This window comes from Grammomys surdaster, unplaced genomic scaffold (genome assembly GCF_004785775.1).
Source record: "Grammomys surdaster isolate TR1022 unplaced genomic scaffold, NIH_TR_1.0 126906, whole genome shotgun sequence".
Taxonomy (NCBI): Eukaryota; Metazoa; Chordata; class Mammalia; order Rodentia; family Muridae; genus Grammomys; species Grammomys surdaster.
Genome location: NW_021621692.1, coordinates 3,070,726 through 3,089,413, shown reverse-complemented (window position 1 = coordinate 3,089,413; position 18,688 = coordinate 3,070,726). Strand labels below are relative to the sequence as shown.

Here is an 18,688-nt window from a genome sequence, read left to right as displayed (position 1 = left end):
CCCCCTCTCCCTCTCTCCCTCTCTCTGTCCATTTCCATCTCCCTCTCCATCTCCATCTTCCTTTCCATCTCGATCTCCATCTCTCTGTCTCTCTCTCTGTCTCTCATACATATATGTGAAAAAGTATGTATCTTAAAAAATATCAAAATATTGGGGCTGGAGAGATGGCTCAATGGTTAAGAGCACTGGCTGCTCTTCTAGAGATCCTGAGTACAATTCCCAGCAACCACATGGTGGCTCACAACCATCTGTAATGGGATCCAATGCCCTCTTCTGGTTTGTCTGAAGACAGCGACAGTGTACTCATTTACATAAATAAATCTTAAAAAATTACAGGTATCAATCCCTGCTAGTAAGAATGGTTATATAAAGTTAAGCTGTTTGCCTCATAAAAAGCTTTAAGAATATTTATTTAAAGAGTGTCTTAGTTATATTTCTACTGATATGATAAAACACCATGACTAAAGGCAACTAGGGTCGGGGAGGATTGGCTTATATTCCAGGTAACAGTCCATCACTAAAGGAAGTCGGCAAGGTAGTCAAGCAAAGCAAAGGAACACAAAGGCAGGGATGGAAGCAGAACTTACAAAGGGAAGCAGCTTACTGGTTTGCCCCAGGCCTACTTACCTTGCTTTCTTACGCCATTAACCTGTTGTCTGCTGTTGTGATTTTTGTACAACAAGAGCGTATGAATGAAGTTAGAGTATGCATTGGGGGGGGTCGACTTTATTTTTACTGCTGTAACTTCCTAGAGCTTGCCTGAAATTCGAGACATTTGTGTCAAGAGACGCAGTAGTCTATTTTCCTGTATTACAGAGAACTATTTCAAGGTATGGGTGTATTAGGTTGTATAACCATTACTTGTTTAAAAATATCTGGACTGCTGCTAGATTTCACTAATCCAAATACCGTTGCTATGAGTGTTTGTGTAGAGATATCTGTGTGAATACTAGTGTTTACTTGTATGTATGTCTGTGCACTGCATGCCTGCAGTATTCACGGATGTCCAAAGGAGGCGTCAGATTCTCTGAGACTGGAGTTACAGATGGTTGTGACGAGCCTCCACATGGGTGTTGGGAATCCAAGCTTGGACCTTTGGAAGAGCAGCCAGTGATCTCTGAGCCTTCCCCAGCGCCCTGCTTCCTCCTCTAAACTAATCTGTGTTTCTAGTTTTCACCTCTCACTCTGTGGTCTGCTCTTTGATATAATACTCTCAATTACTATGAACAGATAGTTTTAGAAGTGGTACAGATCAAATGAATAGGATTGTTAGCTCTCAGGTCTCGGGAAAGATTTTTACACAAAATAAGTAATGAGAGCATGAGAAGGAAAACTGAGCATTTAAGAACTAAGACACATGAAAATGTCAGTGGGAAACCGTGCACTTATGTACTAAGCAGTGATTTTAGAAGTATTTAAAATATTTTCAAATGTATTTTCTTTGCACAAAGTTTCACACATAATCTGAAGTTATGTGCACATGCAGAGGATATTAGGCAGCTTTTAAAATGCTGTGCTTAGCAGTGTTTTTATTAAAGATAGACTCTGAGCATGTTAGTCCTTTTCCATTTAAACAGATCTTCACTTACTTCTGCATAGTCTTGTATGACTGTGTTTGGCCACTCACTGATGACATACCCACCATTTCTGTGTTACCGTTGGTCTTATTCTGATTCTTAAAAACTTTGTTGACATTGTGAAATCTCATAAATGAACCCGACTCTGGGCTAAAATGAATGCATGGAAAGTCACCTTTTTTGTTTTGTTGATTAAAATCAAAAGCTCTACAATAATTGACATGCTCTTTATTTATAACATGTTTAAGATTTTAATAGATTTTCTTTCTTTTTTTTAGATCAAAGCTTATACTCAACTTAAACTTTCAGGTCTTTTGCCATCGGCCTATTGGGTTGGACAAGCTGTTGTGGATATTCCCTTGTTTTTTGTTGTTCTGACTTTGATGCTGGGAAGTTTATTTGCATTTCATCATGGACTGTATTTTTATCCTGTAAAATTTCTTGCTGTGGTAAGTTTGCATCTGTTGTGTTTGTGGTCTTATAGGTAAATATTTCTTAAAATCTATTTACATATGACTGTGACAGCTGTAGGTTGAATAACGTGTATTAGCTTTTTAAAACAAAATGAAGCAAATGGTTTTTATTGTATATGGTACATTTAATTCAATTTATATTACAAGATTATATTTATTTTTATATAAAAAGAAAGCAAATCATCATTTAAAAATAACTCTGGGAAGCTGTTGTGGTCTTTCAAGTAGACTAACTAATTGCTTGCATCAGGTACCTAAATATAGCCATCTTTCCGTGTTCTCATGCCTAAATATATTTTACAAGAAAGGAATTGGTTTTTAAAAAAGACTTGACTTAATTAGTGTGAATGGGTGTGGGTGTGTATGTGTATATGTGAGTTAGCCAGTGTAGGCAGGGGACATAGAGGGTGTCATATCCCTCAGAGCTAGAGTTACCAGCATTTGCAGTTTGCCTGTCTTGTTACAAGAGTACTGGAATCCATACTCCAGTTTTCACAGTTGCCTAGTTCTTAACCAGTGGGCTATATGTAGAGCCCAGGGAAAGAAACTCCTTTCTCCTAAATTTTAAGTTTGTTGAAAATGTGAGAGAAATGTGTAACCGACATTTGTGATCTGTGGAAGTGTTTAATTAAGAATCCTTTGGTAATGGTTTTTTAATAGAAAAAAAAGTAAAACAACACAGAGCCACATATGAAGACTGCTGGATGCAAACCTCATTTTGTTAGAGATCATTTGTATTTGATATATTAATTCCTGCCCTGTAAAATAAAGCTAGAAGTCATTAAAGCCAGGTGTGGTAGTGTTCACCTTTAATCCCAGCACTTGAAAGACAGAGGCAGACATATCTCTGTGAGTTTGAGGCTAGCCTGGTCTATGCGGTGAGTTCCAGGCTAGCCAGGACTACATTGTGACAAACTATCTGTCTCAAACAAAACAAAAAAACCTAACTAAAACAAACAAACAAACAAACAAACAACCAAAAAGTTCTATTGAGTGTGATTCGTTAAAATGGTTGCTAAGTACTAGAGAGCTGGCCCAGCAATTAAAACTGTTTTGTTATTGTAGAGAACTCAGGGTCAGTTCCCAACACCAGCATGGTGGCTCACGGTCACACATAACTCTAATGCAAAGGAATTTGACGCCCTCTTCTGACCTCCAGGGACACTAGGCATGCACACAGTACATACACATGCAAGCAGGCAACACACTTCATGTGTGAAAGGAAATACATTTAAGAAGTTGTAAAGAACGGTTGCTAGTATCTGAGAGTATAGAGTGGTTGTAACTAGCCATAATGGATTTTAATGCTAAAATAATGAGAGAGCGTGTTACATGGTATAAAAACTTACAAATAATGGTCAGCTTAAATTACTTAGAGTTGTTCAAAACATTAAATTAAAAGCATGATTTTTATGGCTTAATACAGTTGTAGATGGTAACCATTTAAATAACCATAGTGACAGTTTTGGGAATGATTTGTTGAAAATGAAATTTGACGAATAAAGTACTTAATATTTTAATATTGCTGTGATATTTTATATTGTTATTCAGTACTCATTTTACAGAGCCGTGTGTTTCTGATTTCCAGGTCTTCTGCCTCATTGCTTACGTGCCCTCGGTGATTCTGTTCACATACATAGCTTCGTTCACCTTTAAGAAAATTTTAAATACCAAGGAATTTTGGTCATTTATCTATTCTGTGGTAAGTTACACACTTTTATATTATTTCAGCTTTTCAGATCAGCTCATGTAGAAGTCAGGTACACTTTGGTGCTGGTGCAAAGGGTGCTGTGTATCTGTACATGAAGCATCTATGGAGAGAACTGGCAGTGTTTTCTGTGGGTGCCTTGATCTTCCACCTCATCTCAGCAGGATGCTGCTCACGATACTTAGAGCTAATAACCAATGTCAGTGTACTGCTGCTTCCTGGCTTAGGACCATCTCTGGCTGCATGGTTTATTTGAGGATCAAAAGCCTAGTTGGATGGTGAGGCACAATTTGTAAATAAACATATACGAGATTTCTAATACTCTGTCACCTGTTTTCTCCTGTCTCCTCTTTAGACCGCACTGGCTTGTGTCGCAGTCACGGAAATAACTTTCATTCTGGGATATGCAGTTACAGCTGTTTTTCATTACACCTTCTGTGTAGCCATCCCAATCTACCCACTCCTGGGTTGTCTGATTTCTTTCATAAAGGTACATCTAGTGGGTGTTTCAGAGAGTCTGAAGTCTAAATAGATATTTCTTAATCTTTAATATCTTGGTTGTTGTACTGAAAATAGTAACAAATAAGATTACCTGCTACTGCTTGATTATAAAATCAGCACAGGGTAAATAACAGATCTTTTCAAGTGTGACTTCAAGTTGTCAAAGGAGAAAAACTTACAGTCACTACATGGTTTTTGATGCTCAGTTTGATATGCATAATTTAATGTATGATCTGGCTTCAGTCAGTTTTATTTTTAGGAATTCAAGGATTAAGTAATATATATAAAGTGATGAGAGAAAACTAAGTGTAAGAGATCCCCCTCCAGGAAACCATAAAGGAAAAAAATCAGATTAATTTTGAGCATAGAAAACTCAAGACATTTCCACTTTATTAGGAAAAAATAAGTAGTTAGTAGAAGTAGGGGCGACTATGAGCAAACTATATTGTATGAAATTCTCAAGGAATTAATAAACATTTTATATTAATTAGCCAGTAAATTTATGCTTTATGATTGCTGGATAATTTTTTCCCCACTTTGGTTTAATATGTTTGAGTATACTTGCCCCCAGAAATATTTCTGGGAAGGAAATTTTAAGTTAGATATAAGATATAGCTTATTAATAGGAACAACTTATTATAGAGATTGCATATTTATGACTAAAATATATTTAGTATTTTAGATCCAAATATTTGTGCATATACATTATAAAAATGTTTTGTTGTAGGGTTCTTGGAAGAATATACCAAAAAATGAGAATACCTACAATCCCTGGGATAGACTTTTAGTTGCTGTAATCATGGTAAGAAATAACAAAAACTGTTTCTGTGTGTTCGTGTGTCCTCATAAGAGTATTAGTGGGGCTGGAGGGATGGTTCTGTGGTTAAGAGCAATGGCTGCTTTTCCAGAGGACCCAGGAGATCAGTTGCCAGCAACTACTTAGTGGCTTACAACTTAACCTCTGCTCCAGGGGAGTCTACGTTCTCCTCTGTCCTTCACGGGCACCAGGCATTCATGTGGTATACACAAATCAACAGAAGGAAGCAAGTTAGAAAACTGCATATACATTAAGTAAAATTAAAAAACTAAAAAAAAAGGAGCTGTTTATAGGCTGAGGATATAACTCAGTTATTAAGAATGTTTGAGTGCTTGTCTTGAGGCTGAAGGATGGCTTAGCGGTTAAGAGCGCTCACTGCTCTGTCAGAGGTCCTGAGTTCAATTCCCAGTAACCACATGGTGGCTCACAACCATCTGTAATGGGATCTGATGCCCTCTTCTGGTGTGTCTGAAGACAGCTACAGTGTACTCATATACATAAAATAAACAAACAAATCATAAAAAAAAAGAATGGTTGTCCAGCATATATGGAGCCCTTCCTTGGTTTGATCCTGAGCACAGTCACAGCTAGGTGTGAGGATGAATTCCTAGGATCTCAGCACTTAGTAGGTGGAGGCAGGTAGATCAGAAGCATGAGGTTGTCCTCAGGCTCCATAGTGAATTAGAAAAGCATGATTTGCTTGTCTGTGTTTTGATTATTTTTAGTTTTTGTCCTGTTAGGTGTAGAATAAGCCCATAAGCTAAGTGTATTAATGCTAGTGGATCTGCATTTTAGTAGTAATACCTTTTATTTTCCAACTATCTCCACTTCAACATCCTTGACTTTCCCACGCTACCAATTTTGTTTTAATAAAACTGGCTTCCTCCAAGGAAGAACATAGCCTTTTGTTGTTTGTGAGACAGTGTCTTAGATAGCTCAGGCTGGTCTTGGTCTTAGGATCCTTCTGTCCAAATTCCTTAGTGTTGAGATTAAAAGCCAGTGACAGATTCCCAGCTAAGTTTTTATCTTGATTATATTTTGTAAAACTGACAGTAGGGGCAGAAAATCTATGAGGAATTATTTTATGGAAAATGACCTTCCTTTGTTAGTATTAAAGTATTTGACTGTTAGTAGAATAATAAAAGCTCTGTGTACATGAAACTCAGAGTTCAACCTTAAGCACCAAGAAAGTAAATACGACAAGTTACTTTTAAATGTCTTTATTATGACAAACGACTGTTGGACTTCCCCTTCTTATGGTAAAGAACCTGAGCTATGTAGTCTTGGCTCTGTTGGGAAAAACAAGATGATTTAGTTATGAGCTGTTACATACTCTTTTCTTAGCCCTACCTGCAGTGTATACTGTGGATTTTCCTCTTACAACACTATGAGAAAAAACATGGAGGCAGATCTATAAGGAAGGATCCGTTTTTCAGGTTAGTTAATTTTTTTTTTACCTAAGTATTATAGTTTTGATAACTTTACAGAATTACACATTATCACTTTAAACATCAATATAATTTTAAATGATTCCAGCACTTCAAATTAATGGTATCTATTAACAGTCACTTTCCTACACACTTTCTCATGTCTTTAAGCCCTATGCAACCACTAATCTCCTATATTCATAACGTTGGCCTGTTCTGAACATGAGACATTACTCTAGTTATATATAGCATGTAGCCATTTTTTGGTTTCATTCTTATGCTCGGTATATTTTTCTTTTTTTGCAACATTAATGTGTAGTGTCCTTCAAATGGTTACTTGCATGTTCATTCTGAATATTTATATAATACATATAAACATTTGTTTAATAAAAATGATAAAAATATATTTGTAACTTGAGCCACTAAAGATTGTGGTTCTGTTAAGTACTTGAAGTGAACTTAAGTTGTGTAGTTACCTGCTTTTACTGTATTGGGCACATTAATGTTAAAGAAATTAGATTGTTAGGATGTGAATTATCCATTTTTTATTACATTAGCATTTATTTTGTTTGTTTGTGGGTATACATGAGCCACAGAGTACATGCAGCACTCAGAGGACAGCTTGCAGAAGCTCCTTCTGCCGTCCGAGTCCCAGGGGTTGACATAGGACAGGGATTTACTTTAGGTCATGAGGTTTAGCAGTGGACACCTTCTCCTGCTGAGCTGTCTCTGGCTCACTGGGATCTGAGCCACAACATCTTCGGAAGCTCATATAGTTTCACAGTTAGCAGGGTTGGGGAGGCTCCCTATTCATCCTGTAGCAATGCTCCTTTAACTTCTTAAAATTTCATTTTGACAAATAACATTGTAATCATCTTTTCATATGCTTGTCATTGTAATGTCTTCTGAGAGAAGTGCCTATTTCTATTAAAAATTTCTGTTAACATTTTAAAGACTGGTTCCATTGTATTTATATCATTGAGTTGTCACATGTTTTATTTGTTTGGTGTATGACTATGTGTGTCCCAAGTATTTTCTGCAAATGTACGTATCTTTACTAGGGTATTTTAAAGTGATAGAATTATTACTCAGTGAAACATGGTAATAAACTGATAATAAACAAGTCCGCAGCTTCTCGGCTGGAACTCTCACATTTGTGTATTGTGAGTTTTAATGTATATAAACACTGCACAGTTTGTGTGTGTTACTTTATAGCTCTCACGTTTGTTTGGCAGGGTATTAGTGTGTATGAAACACTACATACTTCAGATAATAAGTAGTAATACTTACTGGCTTTCTTAGTTCTCACATTAGAATATTAATGTGTATAAACACTGGGCAGCTCAGGTGAGTGTGCTATGCTGACTTAAGGTCTGGATTCCCTCTGCACCAAAGTGCTTAGGTCTGGCTCTCCTCACTCTGCCTCTCACTATTCCTGCTGATGTTCATGGGGGAAGATTGCTATATCTAAAGACCAGTCTTTCTAATGTTTAACTCTTGTTTTCTGATCTGCACTGTACTTCACCCACTGAACTTATATGTTAGAGCCGTGCCACCAGCTTTTAATTTTATTGTATTTCTTTGATTTTTATATTATAATTACATCACTCTCTCCTTCCCTCCCTCCCTCCCTCCCTCCCTCCCTCTCCTGTCACGTATCCTGTTGCTCTCTCTCAATTTTATTACTTCTTTATATTTAATTATTGTTTAGATTTATATGTTTATAGTAAATAATTATTTATATAAATTTTTATAATTTCAAATATTTTTAATATCTGTAATATTTAATATACCACACAATATATTTGTGTATATATTTCTATATTATTCATATAGAAACAAATATTTTAAATATATTAATGCACATTAATATTTAATATGATAAATTATGTTACCATATTTTAATATTATAAACTTATATTTATAAATTTTGTTTATATAAAGTATGTTTATATTATATATTTACTATATAGTATATATTTACTATCAATATTATATATAACATAATTTTATGAATAATATTGTATATTATATATGTTTACTATATATATTTATATATAAATATTTATTAGATAGCCAACTGGGAAGTTCTTGAGCTCCACCAGCTTTCCTTTTTGCGTGTTAGCATATCAGTTGGTGTCAGTGTTGTGCAAGTCTTGTTCAGACATCCGTCTTGATGATACCTGTACTTCATGAGTGTAGCCTCGGAAATTTTCAGGAGACACAATGTCACAGCCAACTTCAGATTCCTATGACCTTAGTCTTTTTCCTCCTCCTCCTGCAATGTTCCATGTAGTGCTTGCATTTTAGATGTATTAACTGGATGTGATCTCATGTCCTCTGTGTTTTAAGTTTGTGGATTTCTGTAATGTTCTTTGTAAATGAGCACTTGGAGCTGGAAACTGCAGAAGACAGAACATATGATACTTGTCTTCTGAAGGTTACCTCAATAAGCCCTTTCTTAGTTCCACCCATTCTCCTTATAGTGTATGTGTGCCACATTTTCATTATCATTCATGTGTTAAAGGACATTCATGTTCTACGTCCGTTTTAGTGTGGATAGTGCAGCAATGGACATTACTTACCGATATCTGTGGAGTAGGATGTTGAGTCCATGGTCAGATGACACAGAGTTCTTTGCTCATATGGTAGGTTTTCCTTAGCTCTTTGACAGTTCTCTGTATTTATTTTCAAAGTGGTTGTTCCAGTCCTCATTCCTGCAATAGACAATGAAGGCCCCTTTCCTCACAGCCATGCCAAGCACTTGCTGTCGGCTGCTCTGTTGACCTTAACCGTTCGTGTAGGAAGAGATGAAATAGCAGTTGTTTTAATTTACAGTTTCTTAATTGCCAAGGATGCTGAATATTCTTTAAGGTATTTCTTAAGCATCTTAATTTCTTTTCTGGAGAGTCTCTGTTTAGAGCCCACCTCATTTTTTAATTTAACCATTTGTTTCCATGACTTTGTTTTTTAGTTCTTTATATATTTCCCATATTAATCTCTGTCAGAAGTCTGTCAAAGATTTTCTTTTCTTCTGTGTGGTTTTTCTTCACTTGATTGCTGGTTTCATTATTTTTACTGAAGCTTTTTAGTTTCATGAGATATAACTAGTAAGTTGTTAGCCTTGATTCCTGGGTAGATGATCTACTTAGAAACCCATCTTCTACAGCTGAGTGCTGTGGGATCTGCCCATCTGCAGCTGGGTGCTGTAGGAACTGCCCATCTGCAGCTGAGTGCTGTGGGAACTGCCCATCTGCAGCTGAGTGCTGTGGGAACTGCCCATACTTCTTCCCACAGTTTCAGTGTTTCAGGTTTCTCATTGTGGCCTTGGATCCACGTGGAGCTTATTTTTGTGCAGGGTGATAGAATTCTTAGCTACACCTGTAGCATCATAAACATCAGTATCAGACACATTCCTACTTCTCATTTCTTAGTCCTAGTGGACGTTCCTTCGTATGACTTCATATCCCAGAGCTTTTCCCATTGTAACTGTGGATCAGGTAGTTCCTGGTTTAGGTTGTCCTCCATGACACCACCTACTTTATTCATATGGTTTGCCTCTTTCATTATTCTCAGCTTCACATCTCTTTGCACTATTTGCTAAAATTAGATTTCTTCTGAATAAAAATAACATAAAATAACTTGGTATTAGTATATGTTTACTATACAAAATAAGCTCTGCTTGACCCTGCTTGGTAGCCTATTATGTTTTCCTAATTAACCTTCTTACTTGTTACTCCAGACTTTGTCTTTATTCTTCAAATTCCCCAAATCACCTTGCGTCCCACTTTTTAGTGAAATATTGCCATTTATCTCTGAAAATATAGTACTTGGTTGTGTGTGTGTGTGTGTGTGTGTGTTTGTGATCTCTGCAAATGCCACAGCTGCCAGAGTAACAATCTGCATGAGGCAAGAAGGTAATCCAGTTCAACACGAACTAGTTCAGTGGTGTTGGTTCAAACTTGTAGAGTCTGACAACAGACAATTTATTTTATACATATTTAAGTACAACTTTGTAAAACAGTTTTCTGGAAACATTTATTTCAATTCCATATGTGTAATAAAGGTTAAGGATTGACCACATTGAAATTCTTCTTCAAAGTACCTGTGATTAGCAGGGTTTTCAGTTAATAAAATGAATTGATTCAAGCCGAATCAAGAGTATAAGGGCAGGTGTATTGAGAGGCAGCTTTTGGTGGGTTCACCAATCTAGCAGGAGGTCAGTGATGTCATGTGCCTTAGTTAAAGCCAGTGGGTTTATGGGTCTTAGGTGTGGGGTGATGATATGTGAGCTAGGAGCTTAGATTATGCTCTTATAAGGTAAAAAAAAAAAGCTGAGTCCCTGGGCAGGAACTGGTAGATGGGAGAGATGACATGTTAGCTTAGAGTTTTCTCCCTCTCGGTGGGGTTGGAGGAAGAAGAGCAAACAGGGTTTCTTAGCATGTACAGGGGATGAGCTGGAGTTCCAACCAAACAGTGATGTCTTCCATAAACATGGTTCTATAGTTTAAGACAAGTGCTCTTACGAAGTATGTGTGATATCTCCTGTAAGGATGGGTTTTATTGACTGAGAAACAGTGTTCAAGATAAAGGTCTAGAGAGGAAGATTCTGGCTTAAACAGAATAGTCAAGGCAGATGTGGGGTGGATTTTGGTATGACCTGGTCCTTTAGGTAGTACAGTTTACCAAACTATTACCAACCACTCATAGCCTTCTGGGTAGAGAATAGGTGCACATCTCTCCTTGAAGAGACAAGTGCTTCGAACTCCTGGTTTCCCTAGTGCTTATCTATGAGCACAAGGACTCAGACCTTAACTTAATTGCAAGTATCTGCAGATTTATCTACATTGACCATGTTGTTGCCCTTTCCATGCCCGAGAGGAAGAGTTGGCTTTCTGTTATGAATCATTTATTCCGTGCACTTAAGAATGTTGCTCTGTCAATTTTCTCTTCTCTTTCTGTATCATTCTGAATCATGTATGTGTGTTTGTATGTTGTGTGTATGTATATATGTATTTATGTGTATGTGCTCTGTGTGTGTATGTGAAGCTCTGATGGCTGGTGTCTTCCTCAGTCTCTCTCTACCCCAGGGATCCTCCTGTTCCCACTTTCCCAGCACTGAGATTACAGGGTTGTGCTGCCACATCCAGTTTTTAAAATACAAACTCAGGGCCGCATGCTTATATGGCAGGCTCCTTACCAGATAAGTCATTTCTCCAGCCCCTTCCTTCATAATCTTAATTTAGAAAAGAAGAATTATCACTTTTATACATAAAAGGACCTAAAAATCTTTTTCAAGTATAAATCAATTTCTGGCTCTTTATTTTATACCTTTGTTTGTTTTATAGTCAAATGCCTTGTGTTGTTTATGTCCAGTTTACTCCTTAATTTTGTATAATCTGGGCTTTCCTCTTAGCTCTTCACCTACAAGTGTCTTCAGTGTCTCTGCTTTGTCTGCTGGGCTCAGGTGACTTGGTTCCTTGGTTGACGAGCCCCTCCGCTCCCCGTTCTTTTCTACTGTCCTTTTGTTTCTTTCTTTTTTCCCATTTTTATTTTTATTTTATTATTTATTTAGTCACAGTGGCTATCATAATTTGTCCCAGATTTCTCTGAAATAGTTGAAAAGGAGACAATGACAATTTTACTGAATTCTAGTCTGCATCTTGCATTATAGGCATTTATATAATTCACAGAGATTTGCATATTCAGTCAAATTACAGTATGAAATTGTTCCACAGAGCGTAATGCCAGCAATGGATACATGACTCAGATTTGTATATTCACACACCCTCTATTAAGTTGCTAAGGAGTAAATTAATACATAGGGTAAATGAGCTTCCAAATTAAATCCCCACCCCCAGTTTCAAATTAAAAAATTCTCTCCTTTGTGTTTTATTTTGACAAATTTCAGTTGGACTGTTTTTTTTTAATCAAATCATAATTTTTACTTATTCACAAAGGGGTCATAAACACAAAAATGCAGGATGTGGGGAAGGGGATGACACTGGAGCGTGGGTGTTCAGGGGGAGTACAGATCTCTTTCAGAACAGGGTATTGGCTGGGTGAAGGTTCAGGTGACAGGTCACTATGACTCTGCCTATGATTCACTTGTCCTTATCTAAGTTGGTATTATCCGCCAAGGCTACCTATTTACAAGGTCTATGACTACTCAGGCTGGTAAATTTCCACAAAAGCTACCTGTTTATAATAGCTTATGGTCATCTGTTTCAATGTTTTTCCACAGAGACCCAAGACTTTGTGTTAATATGCATGTATGATAGGCCTATTGCTGATTTTAGGCCTATGGCTGATTTTAGGCCTTCAGTGTGTAAGCAAGGCTGCTGCCCCTGACATCTCCTCCCTTCTCTAAGTATAGAAGGGCTGTGGTGATTCTAATCTTGCGAAGGCAGGGATAGAGGCCTGACCTCCAGTAATTGAAGGGGACCTTGTAATGGCTCCAGTCCCCCTGTCGTTGTCCAGTGAGGCATGAGGGCCATACCCATCCCAATGTCTTTTTCCTGGAGAGGGAATACTTTTGACATCAACCCCTATGCAGTCAGGCTTGTCCCTCAGGGAACCCAGAGAGATATTTTTAACTTTTGTTTATATTCCCTTGTAGTGCTTAGCCTCGCAGCCTAAGCAAGATTCAGATCACCAGTCAGGGGGTTCTGGGTGGCCCCTCTCTGCTTGATCTAGGGGCAGAAGTCCCCTCTTTTAGGATGGGTGGAGATGGGTTTTGGGAACACCCTGGATAGAGTAACAACCTCATCTTGAGTCTCGTGGTCCTCCGTAGCTAACTTAGGATAATGTGTCTGAATAGGTTTTGCTACCAAATTATTTATCTGTTGTTTCACAAAGTTAGTCAGTCTATTTAAGGCTCAGGGACCAAAAGAAATAAGCAAAAATAATCCAATTAATGGTCCCAAGGTGGGAGGAAGTAGGGTTGACAACTATGGAGAGGTTGAAAACCAATTCTTTTACCAGCTCTCATCTTTCTCTTTCTCTCTCTGTCTTTTCTCAGGGCCTTCTCTGACCTTTTTCATGCTCTCTTTAACCATCCCTGTCTTGTCTATGTAAAGGCAACATTCTTCTTTAAGGGCCATACACAGTCAAGAGCTGTACACAGTCTTTTCTATTATAAAAGTAAATCAAGTCCAATAAAGTCCTTTGAAATTTTTTGGAGGTCTTTTCAGACAGTGAAACGAGGGATTTCTTCAGATTAGTGATGTCAGTCTCTAGCTGTTTGATATTCTTGTCAATGGCCCATTGAAGGTCTGAGTAGTATAAGTTCGGAGGCCAGCATCTGGATTAGAACTTCTAGCAGCAGACATCATGGGTGATTCATTTTTACCTGGAAAGGAAAAAGAAGGAAGTTCTCAGGGAGATTTCTCTTCCCTGGAAGTCAATTTTTATTCATCTTATTTATGGTTGGGCCTGGCTTTGTGGGGGTATCTATTTATTTCATTAGTCTTTTTGGTAGCCATTTAGCTGTGTCTTCTGTGGTATCAAACAGGCATATCAATCCTCAGCCCCATAAGAGAACTGGGTCCGGGCCATTCCCTTTAAGGGTAGGAGGGTCCTTCCACATATCTGTGGCATAGATTTTATTGCTCTCGGTGATGCCAGAGGCAGTCAGCAGCAGATTTGCCATGAGCTTTCAGGTTTAGAGAGTTAAAAGTGAACAAGGCATGATGGAGAGTATTTCGGGGGACTCCTTCTGGGGTGGTACCATTCCCCCTCTTTTGTTTTTAACGCTAATTTTTCAGAGTTCTTGTAAAATCAGGGCAGATGCACCAGCAGCCGCTCCTTCCACACTCAGAGAGTCATGAAGACACAATTTAAAGAAATATAAATCTATATTGATAATCTCTTTTTATCAAAGGACTTTTATAGAACAGCCAACAACTAATCAGACTATATATCAATTAATAATAACTTCTACTTTTTGTGAGATTACTCCTCTTTTGTCAATTAATTGTTGAGGGAAATTAGGATTTACATCTCTCTTGAGAATATTAAACAGAGACTTAAATTCTTTTGTGGAGAGCTTAAAATAAGATCTTAGCCAATTAGCATCTCCTAGAAACTTTTGAAAATAATTTGAAATAAGTAAACTATCTTTTTTTCCAGACCCATTATCTGTTTTTTTTTATTGGCTATTTTACGTATTTACCTTTCAATGTTATCTCCCTTCCATACTCCCCCAAAACCCCTTATATACCCCCTCTTCCTATTTTTATGAGGGTGTGCTCTGAACATCCTCCCAGTCCCATCTCCCTGCTCTTGAATTCCCCAACACTAGGGAATCCAAACTTTTGGGGACCATGGCCCTCCACTTCCACTGATGTCTGACAAGGCAACCCTCAATTACCTATACAGGTGGAGACATGAGTCCCTCCCTTTGTGCTCTCAGGCTGGAGGTTTAGACTTTGGGAGCTCTGGTTGAATCTTTTGGTACTCCTTCTAAAAAGGACCAAAGCACTCACACTTTGGTCTTCCTTCTTCTTCTTGAGTTTCATGTGGTATATGCATTGTGTCTTAGGTATTGTGAGCTTTTGGTCTAATTTCCACTTATCAGTGGGTGCATACCATGTGTGTTCTTTTGAGATTGGATCACCTCACTCAGGATGATATTTTCCAGCTGCATCCATTTGCCTAAGAATTTCATGAACTCATTGTTTTTAATAGCTGAGTAGTACTCCATTGTATAAATGTACATTCTCTGCATCCATTCTTCTGTTGAAGGACATCTGGATCCTTTCTAACTTCTGGCTATTAAATAAGGCTGCTATGAACATAGTGGAGCATGTGTCCCTGTTGTATGTTAAAACATCTTTTGGGTATATGCCCAGGAGTGGTATAGCTGAGTCCTCAGGTACACTATGTTTAATTTTCTGAGGTGCCGCCAGACTGCTTTCCATAGTGGTTGTACCAGCTTACAATCCCACCAACAATGGAGGAGTGTTCCTCTTTCTCCACATCCTTGCCAACATCTGCTGTCACCTGTGTTTTTCATCTTAGCCATTCTGACTGGTGTGAGGTGGAATCTCAGTGTTGCTTTCATTTCCCTGATGACTAGAGATGCTGAACATTTCTTTAGGTGCTTTTTGAGCTTCCTCAGTTGAGAATTCTTTGTTCAGCTCTGTGCTCCGTTTTTTAATAGGGTTATTTGATTGTCTAGAGCCTAATTTCTTCAGTTCTTTGTATACCTTGGATATTAGCCCTCTATCAGATGTAGGGTTGGTGAAGATCTTTTCCCAATCTGTTGGTTGCTGCTTTGTCCTATGACTGTGTCCTTTACTTTACGGAAGCTTTGCAGTTTTATGAGGTCCCATTTGTCAATTCTTGATCTTAGAGCATACGTCATTGGCGTTCTGTTCAGGAACTTTTCTCCTGTGACCGTGTGTTTGAGGCTTTCCCCCAATTTCTCTTCTATTAGTTTCAGTGTATCTGGTTTTATGTGGAGGTCCTTGACTCACTTGGAATTGAGCTTTGTACAAGGAGATAAGTATGGATCAATTTGCCTTCTTCTACATGCTGACCTCCAGTTGGACCAGCACCATTTGTTGAAAATGCTGTCTTTTTTTCCACTGGATAGTTTTAGTTCCTTTGTCAAAGATCAAGTGACCATAGGTGTGTGGATTCATTTCTGGGTCTTCTATTCTATTCCATTGATCCTCCTGCCTGTCTCTGTTCTAATACCATGCAGTTTTTTATCACTATTGCTTTGTAGTACAGCTTGAAATCAGGGATGGTGATTCCCCCAGAAGTTCTTTTATTGTTGAGAGTAGTTTTCGCTATCCTGTGTTTTTTGTTATTCCAAATGAATTTTAAGATTGCTCTTTTGTCAGCTACCCCAGCATAGCTGACTGAGTTCCTTGGATCGGTGGAGGGCTGAGGGCGAGAGAAAGAAAGACAAGGAGTCATCTGGTAAAGAACCAAATGCTCTATTTTCAACTACATAGCTCCCTTTTATACTCCCCACAAAACAGGAACACAAACAGGAACAGGAATAAAAACAGGAACAAGGATCAAAACAGGAACAAGGAGACACACTTGGCAGCCTACCACCTAAGTTTGGATTTCTCCTTGAGCAGTCTTCTCAGGGAAATGCATAGAGATGGAGGATCGGGCATAACAGCACAGGTGCAGAGGATGGTGACTCACACTCTTTCTATCTCTGGGAAGAATTGAGTGGGAATTTTGATGGGGATTGCATTGAATCTGTAGATTGCTTTTGGCAAGATAGCCATTTTTACTATATTAATCCTTCCAATCCATGAGCATGGGAGATCTTTCCATCTTCTGAGATCTGTTTCGATTTCTTTCTTCAGGGGTTTGAAGTTCTTGTTATACAGGTCTTTAATTTGCTTGGTTAGATTCACACCAAGGTATTTTATATTATTCGTGACTATTGTGAAGTGTGTCATTTCCGTAATTTCTTTCTCAGCCAGTTTATCTTTTGAGTAGAGGAAGGCTACTGATTTGTTTGAGTTGATTTTATATCCAGCCACTTTTCTAAAGTTGTTTATCAAGTTTAGGAGTTCTCTGGTGGAAGTTTTGGGGTCACTTAAGTATACTATCATAACATCTGCAAATAGTGAGATTTTGACTTCTTCCTTTCCAATTTGTATCCCTTTGACCTCCTTGTGTTGCCTAATTGCTCTGGCTAGGACTTCCAATACTATATTGACTAGGTAGGGAGAGAGTGGGTAGCCTTGTCTAGTCCCTGATTTTAGTGGGATTGCTTCAAGTTTCTCTCCATTTAGTTTGATGTTGGCTACTGGTTTGGTGTATATTGCTTTTACTATGTTTAGGTATGGACCTTGAATTCCTGATCTTTCCAAGACTTTTATCATGAAGGGGTGTTGAATTTTGTCAAATGCTTTCTCAGCATCTAGTGAGATGATCATGTGGTTTTTTTTCCTTGAGTTTGTTTATATGGTGGATTACACTGATGGATTTCTGTATGTTGAACCAACCCTGCATTCCTGGGATAAAGCCTACTTGATCATGATGAATAATTGTTTTGATGTGTTCTTGGATTCGGTTTGCTAGAATTTTATTGAATATTTTTGCATCAATGTTCATAAGGGAGATTGGTCTGAAGTTCTCTTTCTTTGTTGGGTCTTTGTGTGGTTTAGATATGAGCATAATTGTGGCTTAATAGAATGAATTGGGTAGTGTCCCTTCTGTTTCTATTTTGTGGAATAGTTTGAAGAGAATTGGTATTAGGTCTTTCTTGAAGGTCTGATAGAATTCTGCACTAAAACTGTCTGGTCCTGGACTTTTTTTGGTGGGGAGACTTTTTTTGGGGGGGCGGTGGTTTTCGAGACAGGGTTTCTCTGTGTAGCCCTGGCTGTCCTGGAACTCACTCAGTAGACCAGGCTGGCCTCGAACTCAGAAATCCACCTGCCTCTGCCTCCCAAGTGCTGGGATTAAAGGCGTGTGCCACCACCGCCTGGCGGTGGGGAGACTTTTAATGACTGCTTCTATTTCTTTCGGGGTTATGGGACTGTTTAGATGGTTTACCTGCTCCTAATTTAACATTGGTAACTAGTATTTGTCTAGAAAATTGTCCATTTCATCCAGATTTTCCAATTTTGTTGTGTATAGGCTTTTGTAGTAGGATCTGATGATTTTTTGAATTTCCTTGGTTTCTGTTGTTATGTCACCCTTTTCAGTTCTGATTTTATTAATTTGGATACTGTCTCTCTGCCCTCTGATTAGTCTGGCTAAGGGTTTATCTATCTTGTTGATTGTCTCAAAGAACCAGCTCCTGGTTTTGTTGACTCTTTGTATAGTTCTTTTTGTTTTTTTTTTTGGTTGATTTCAGCCCTGAGTTTGATTATTTCCTGCTGTCTACTCCTCTTGGGTGTATTAGCTTGTTTTTGTTCTAGGGCTTTCAGGTGAGTTGTCAAGCTGCTAATGTATGCTGTCTCCAGTTTCTTTTTGTATGCACTTAGAACTATGAGTTTTCCTCTTAGCACTGCTTTCATTGTATCCCATAGGTTTTGGTATTATGTGTCATCGTTTTCATCAAATTCTAAAAAGTTTTTAATTTCTTTCTTTATTTGTTCCCTGACCAGATTATCAGTGAGTAGGGTGTTGTTCAGTTTCCATGTGAATGTGAGCTTTCCATTGTCATTGTCGTTATTAAAGACCAGCCTTAGACCATGGTGATC

General features: G+C 38.0%; 1 protein-coding gene across 2 annotated transcripts in view; it reads left to right on the top strand.

Annotated features, from left to right (window-relative positions):
* Positions 1–18,688, top strand: part of Abca5 (ATP binding cassette subfamily A member 5) — a 79,908-nt gene that overhangs the window by 47,253 nt on the left and 13,967 nt on the right. For both annotated transcript variants that reach the window (XM_028761278.1, XM_028761279.1), the window contains 5 exons: positions 1,856–2,026; positions 3,639–3,752; positions 4,114–4,248; positions 4,987–5,061; positions 6,421–6,512. In XM_028761278.1, coding sequence (XP_028617111.1) covers positions 1,856–2,026; positions 3,639–3,752; positions 4,114–4,248; positions 4,987–5,061; positions 6,421–6,512 — 587 coding nt within the window. The remainder of the gene's footprint in view (positions 1–1,855; positions 2,027–3,638; positions 3,753–4,113; positions 4,249–4,986; positions 5,062–6,420; positions 6,513–18,688) is intronic.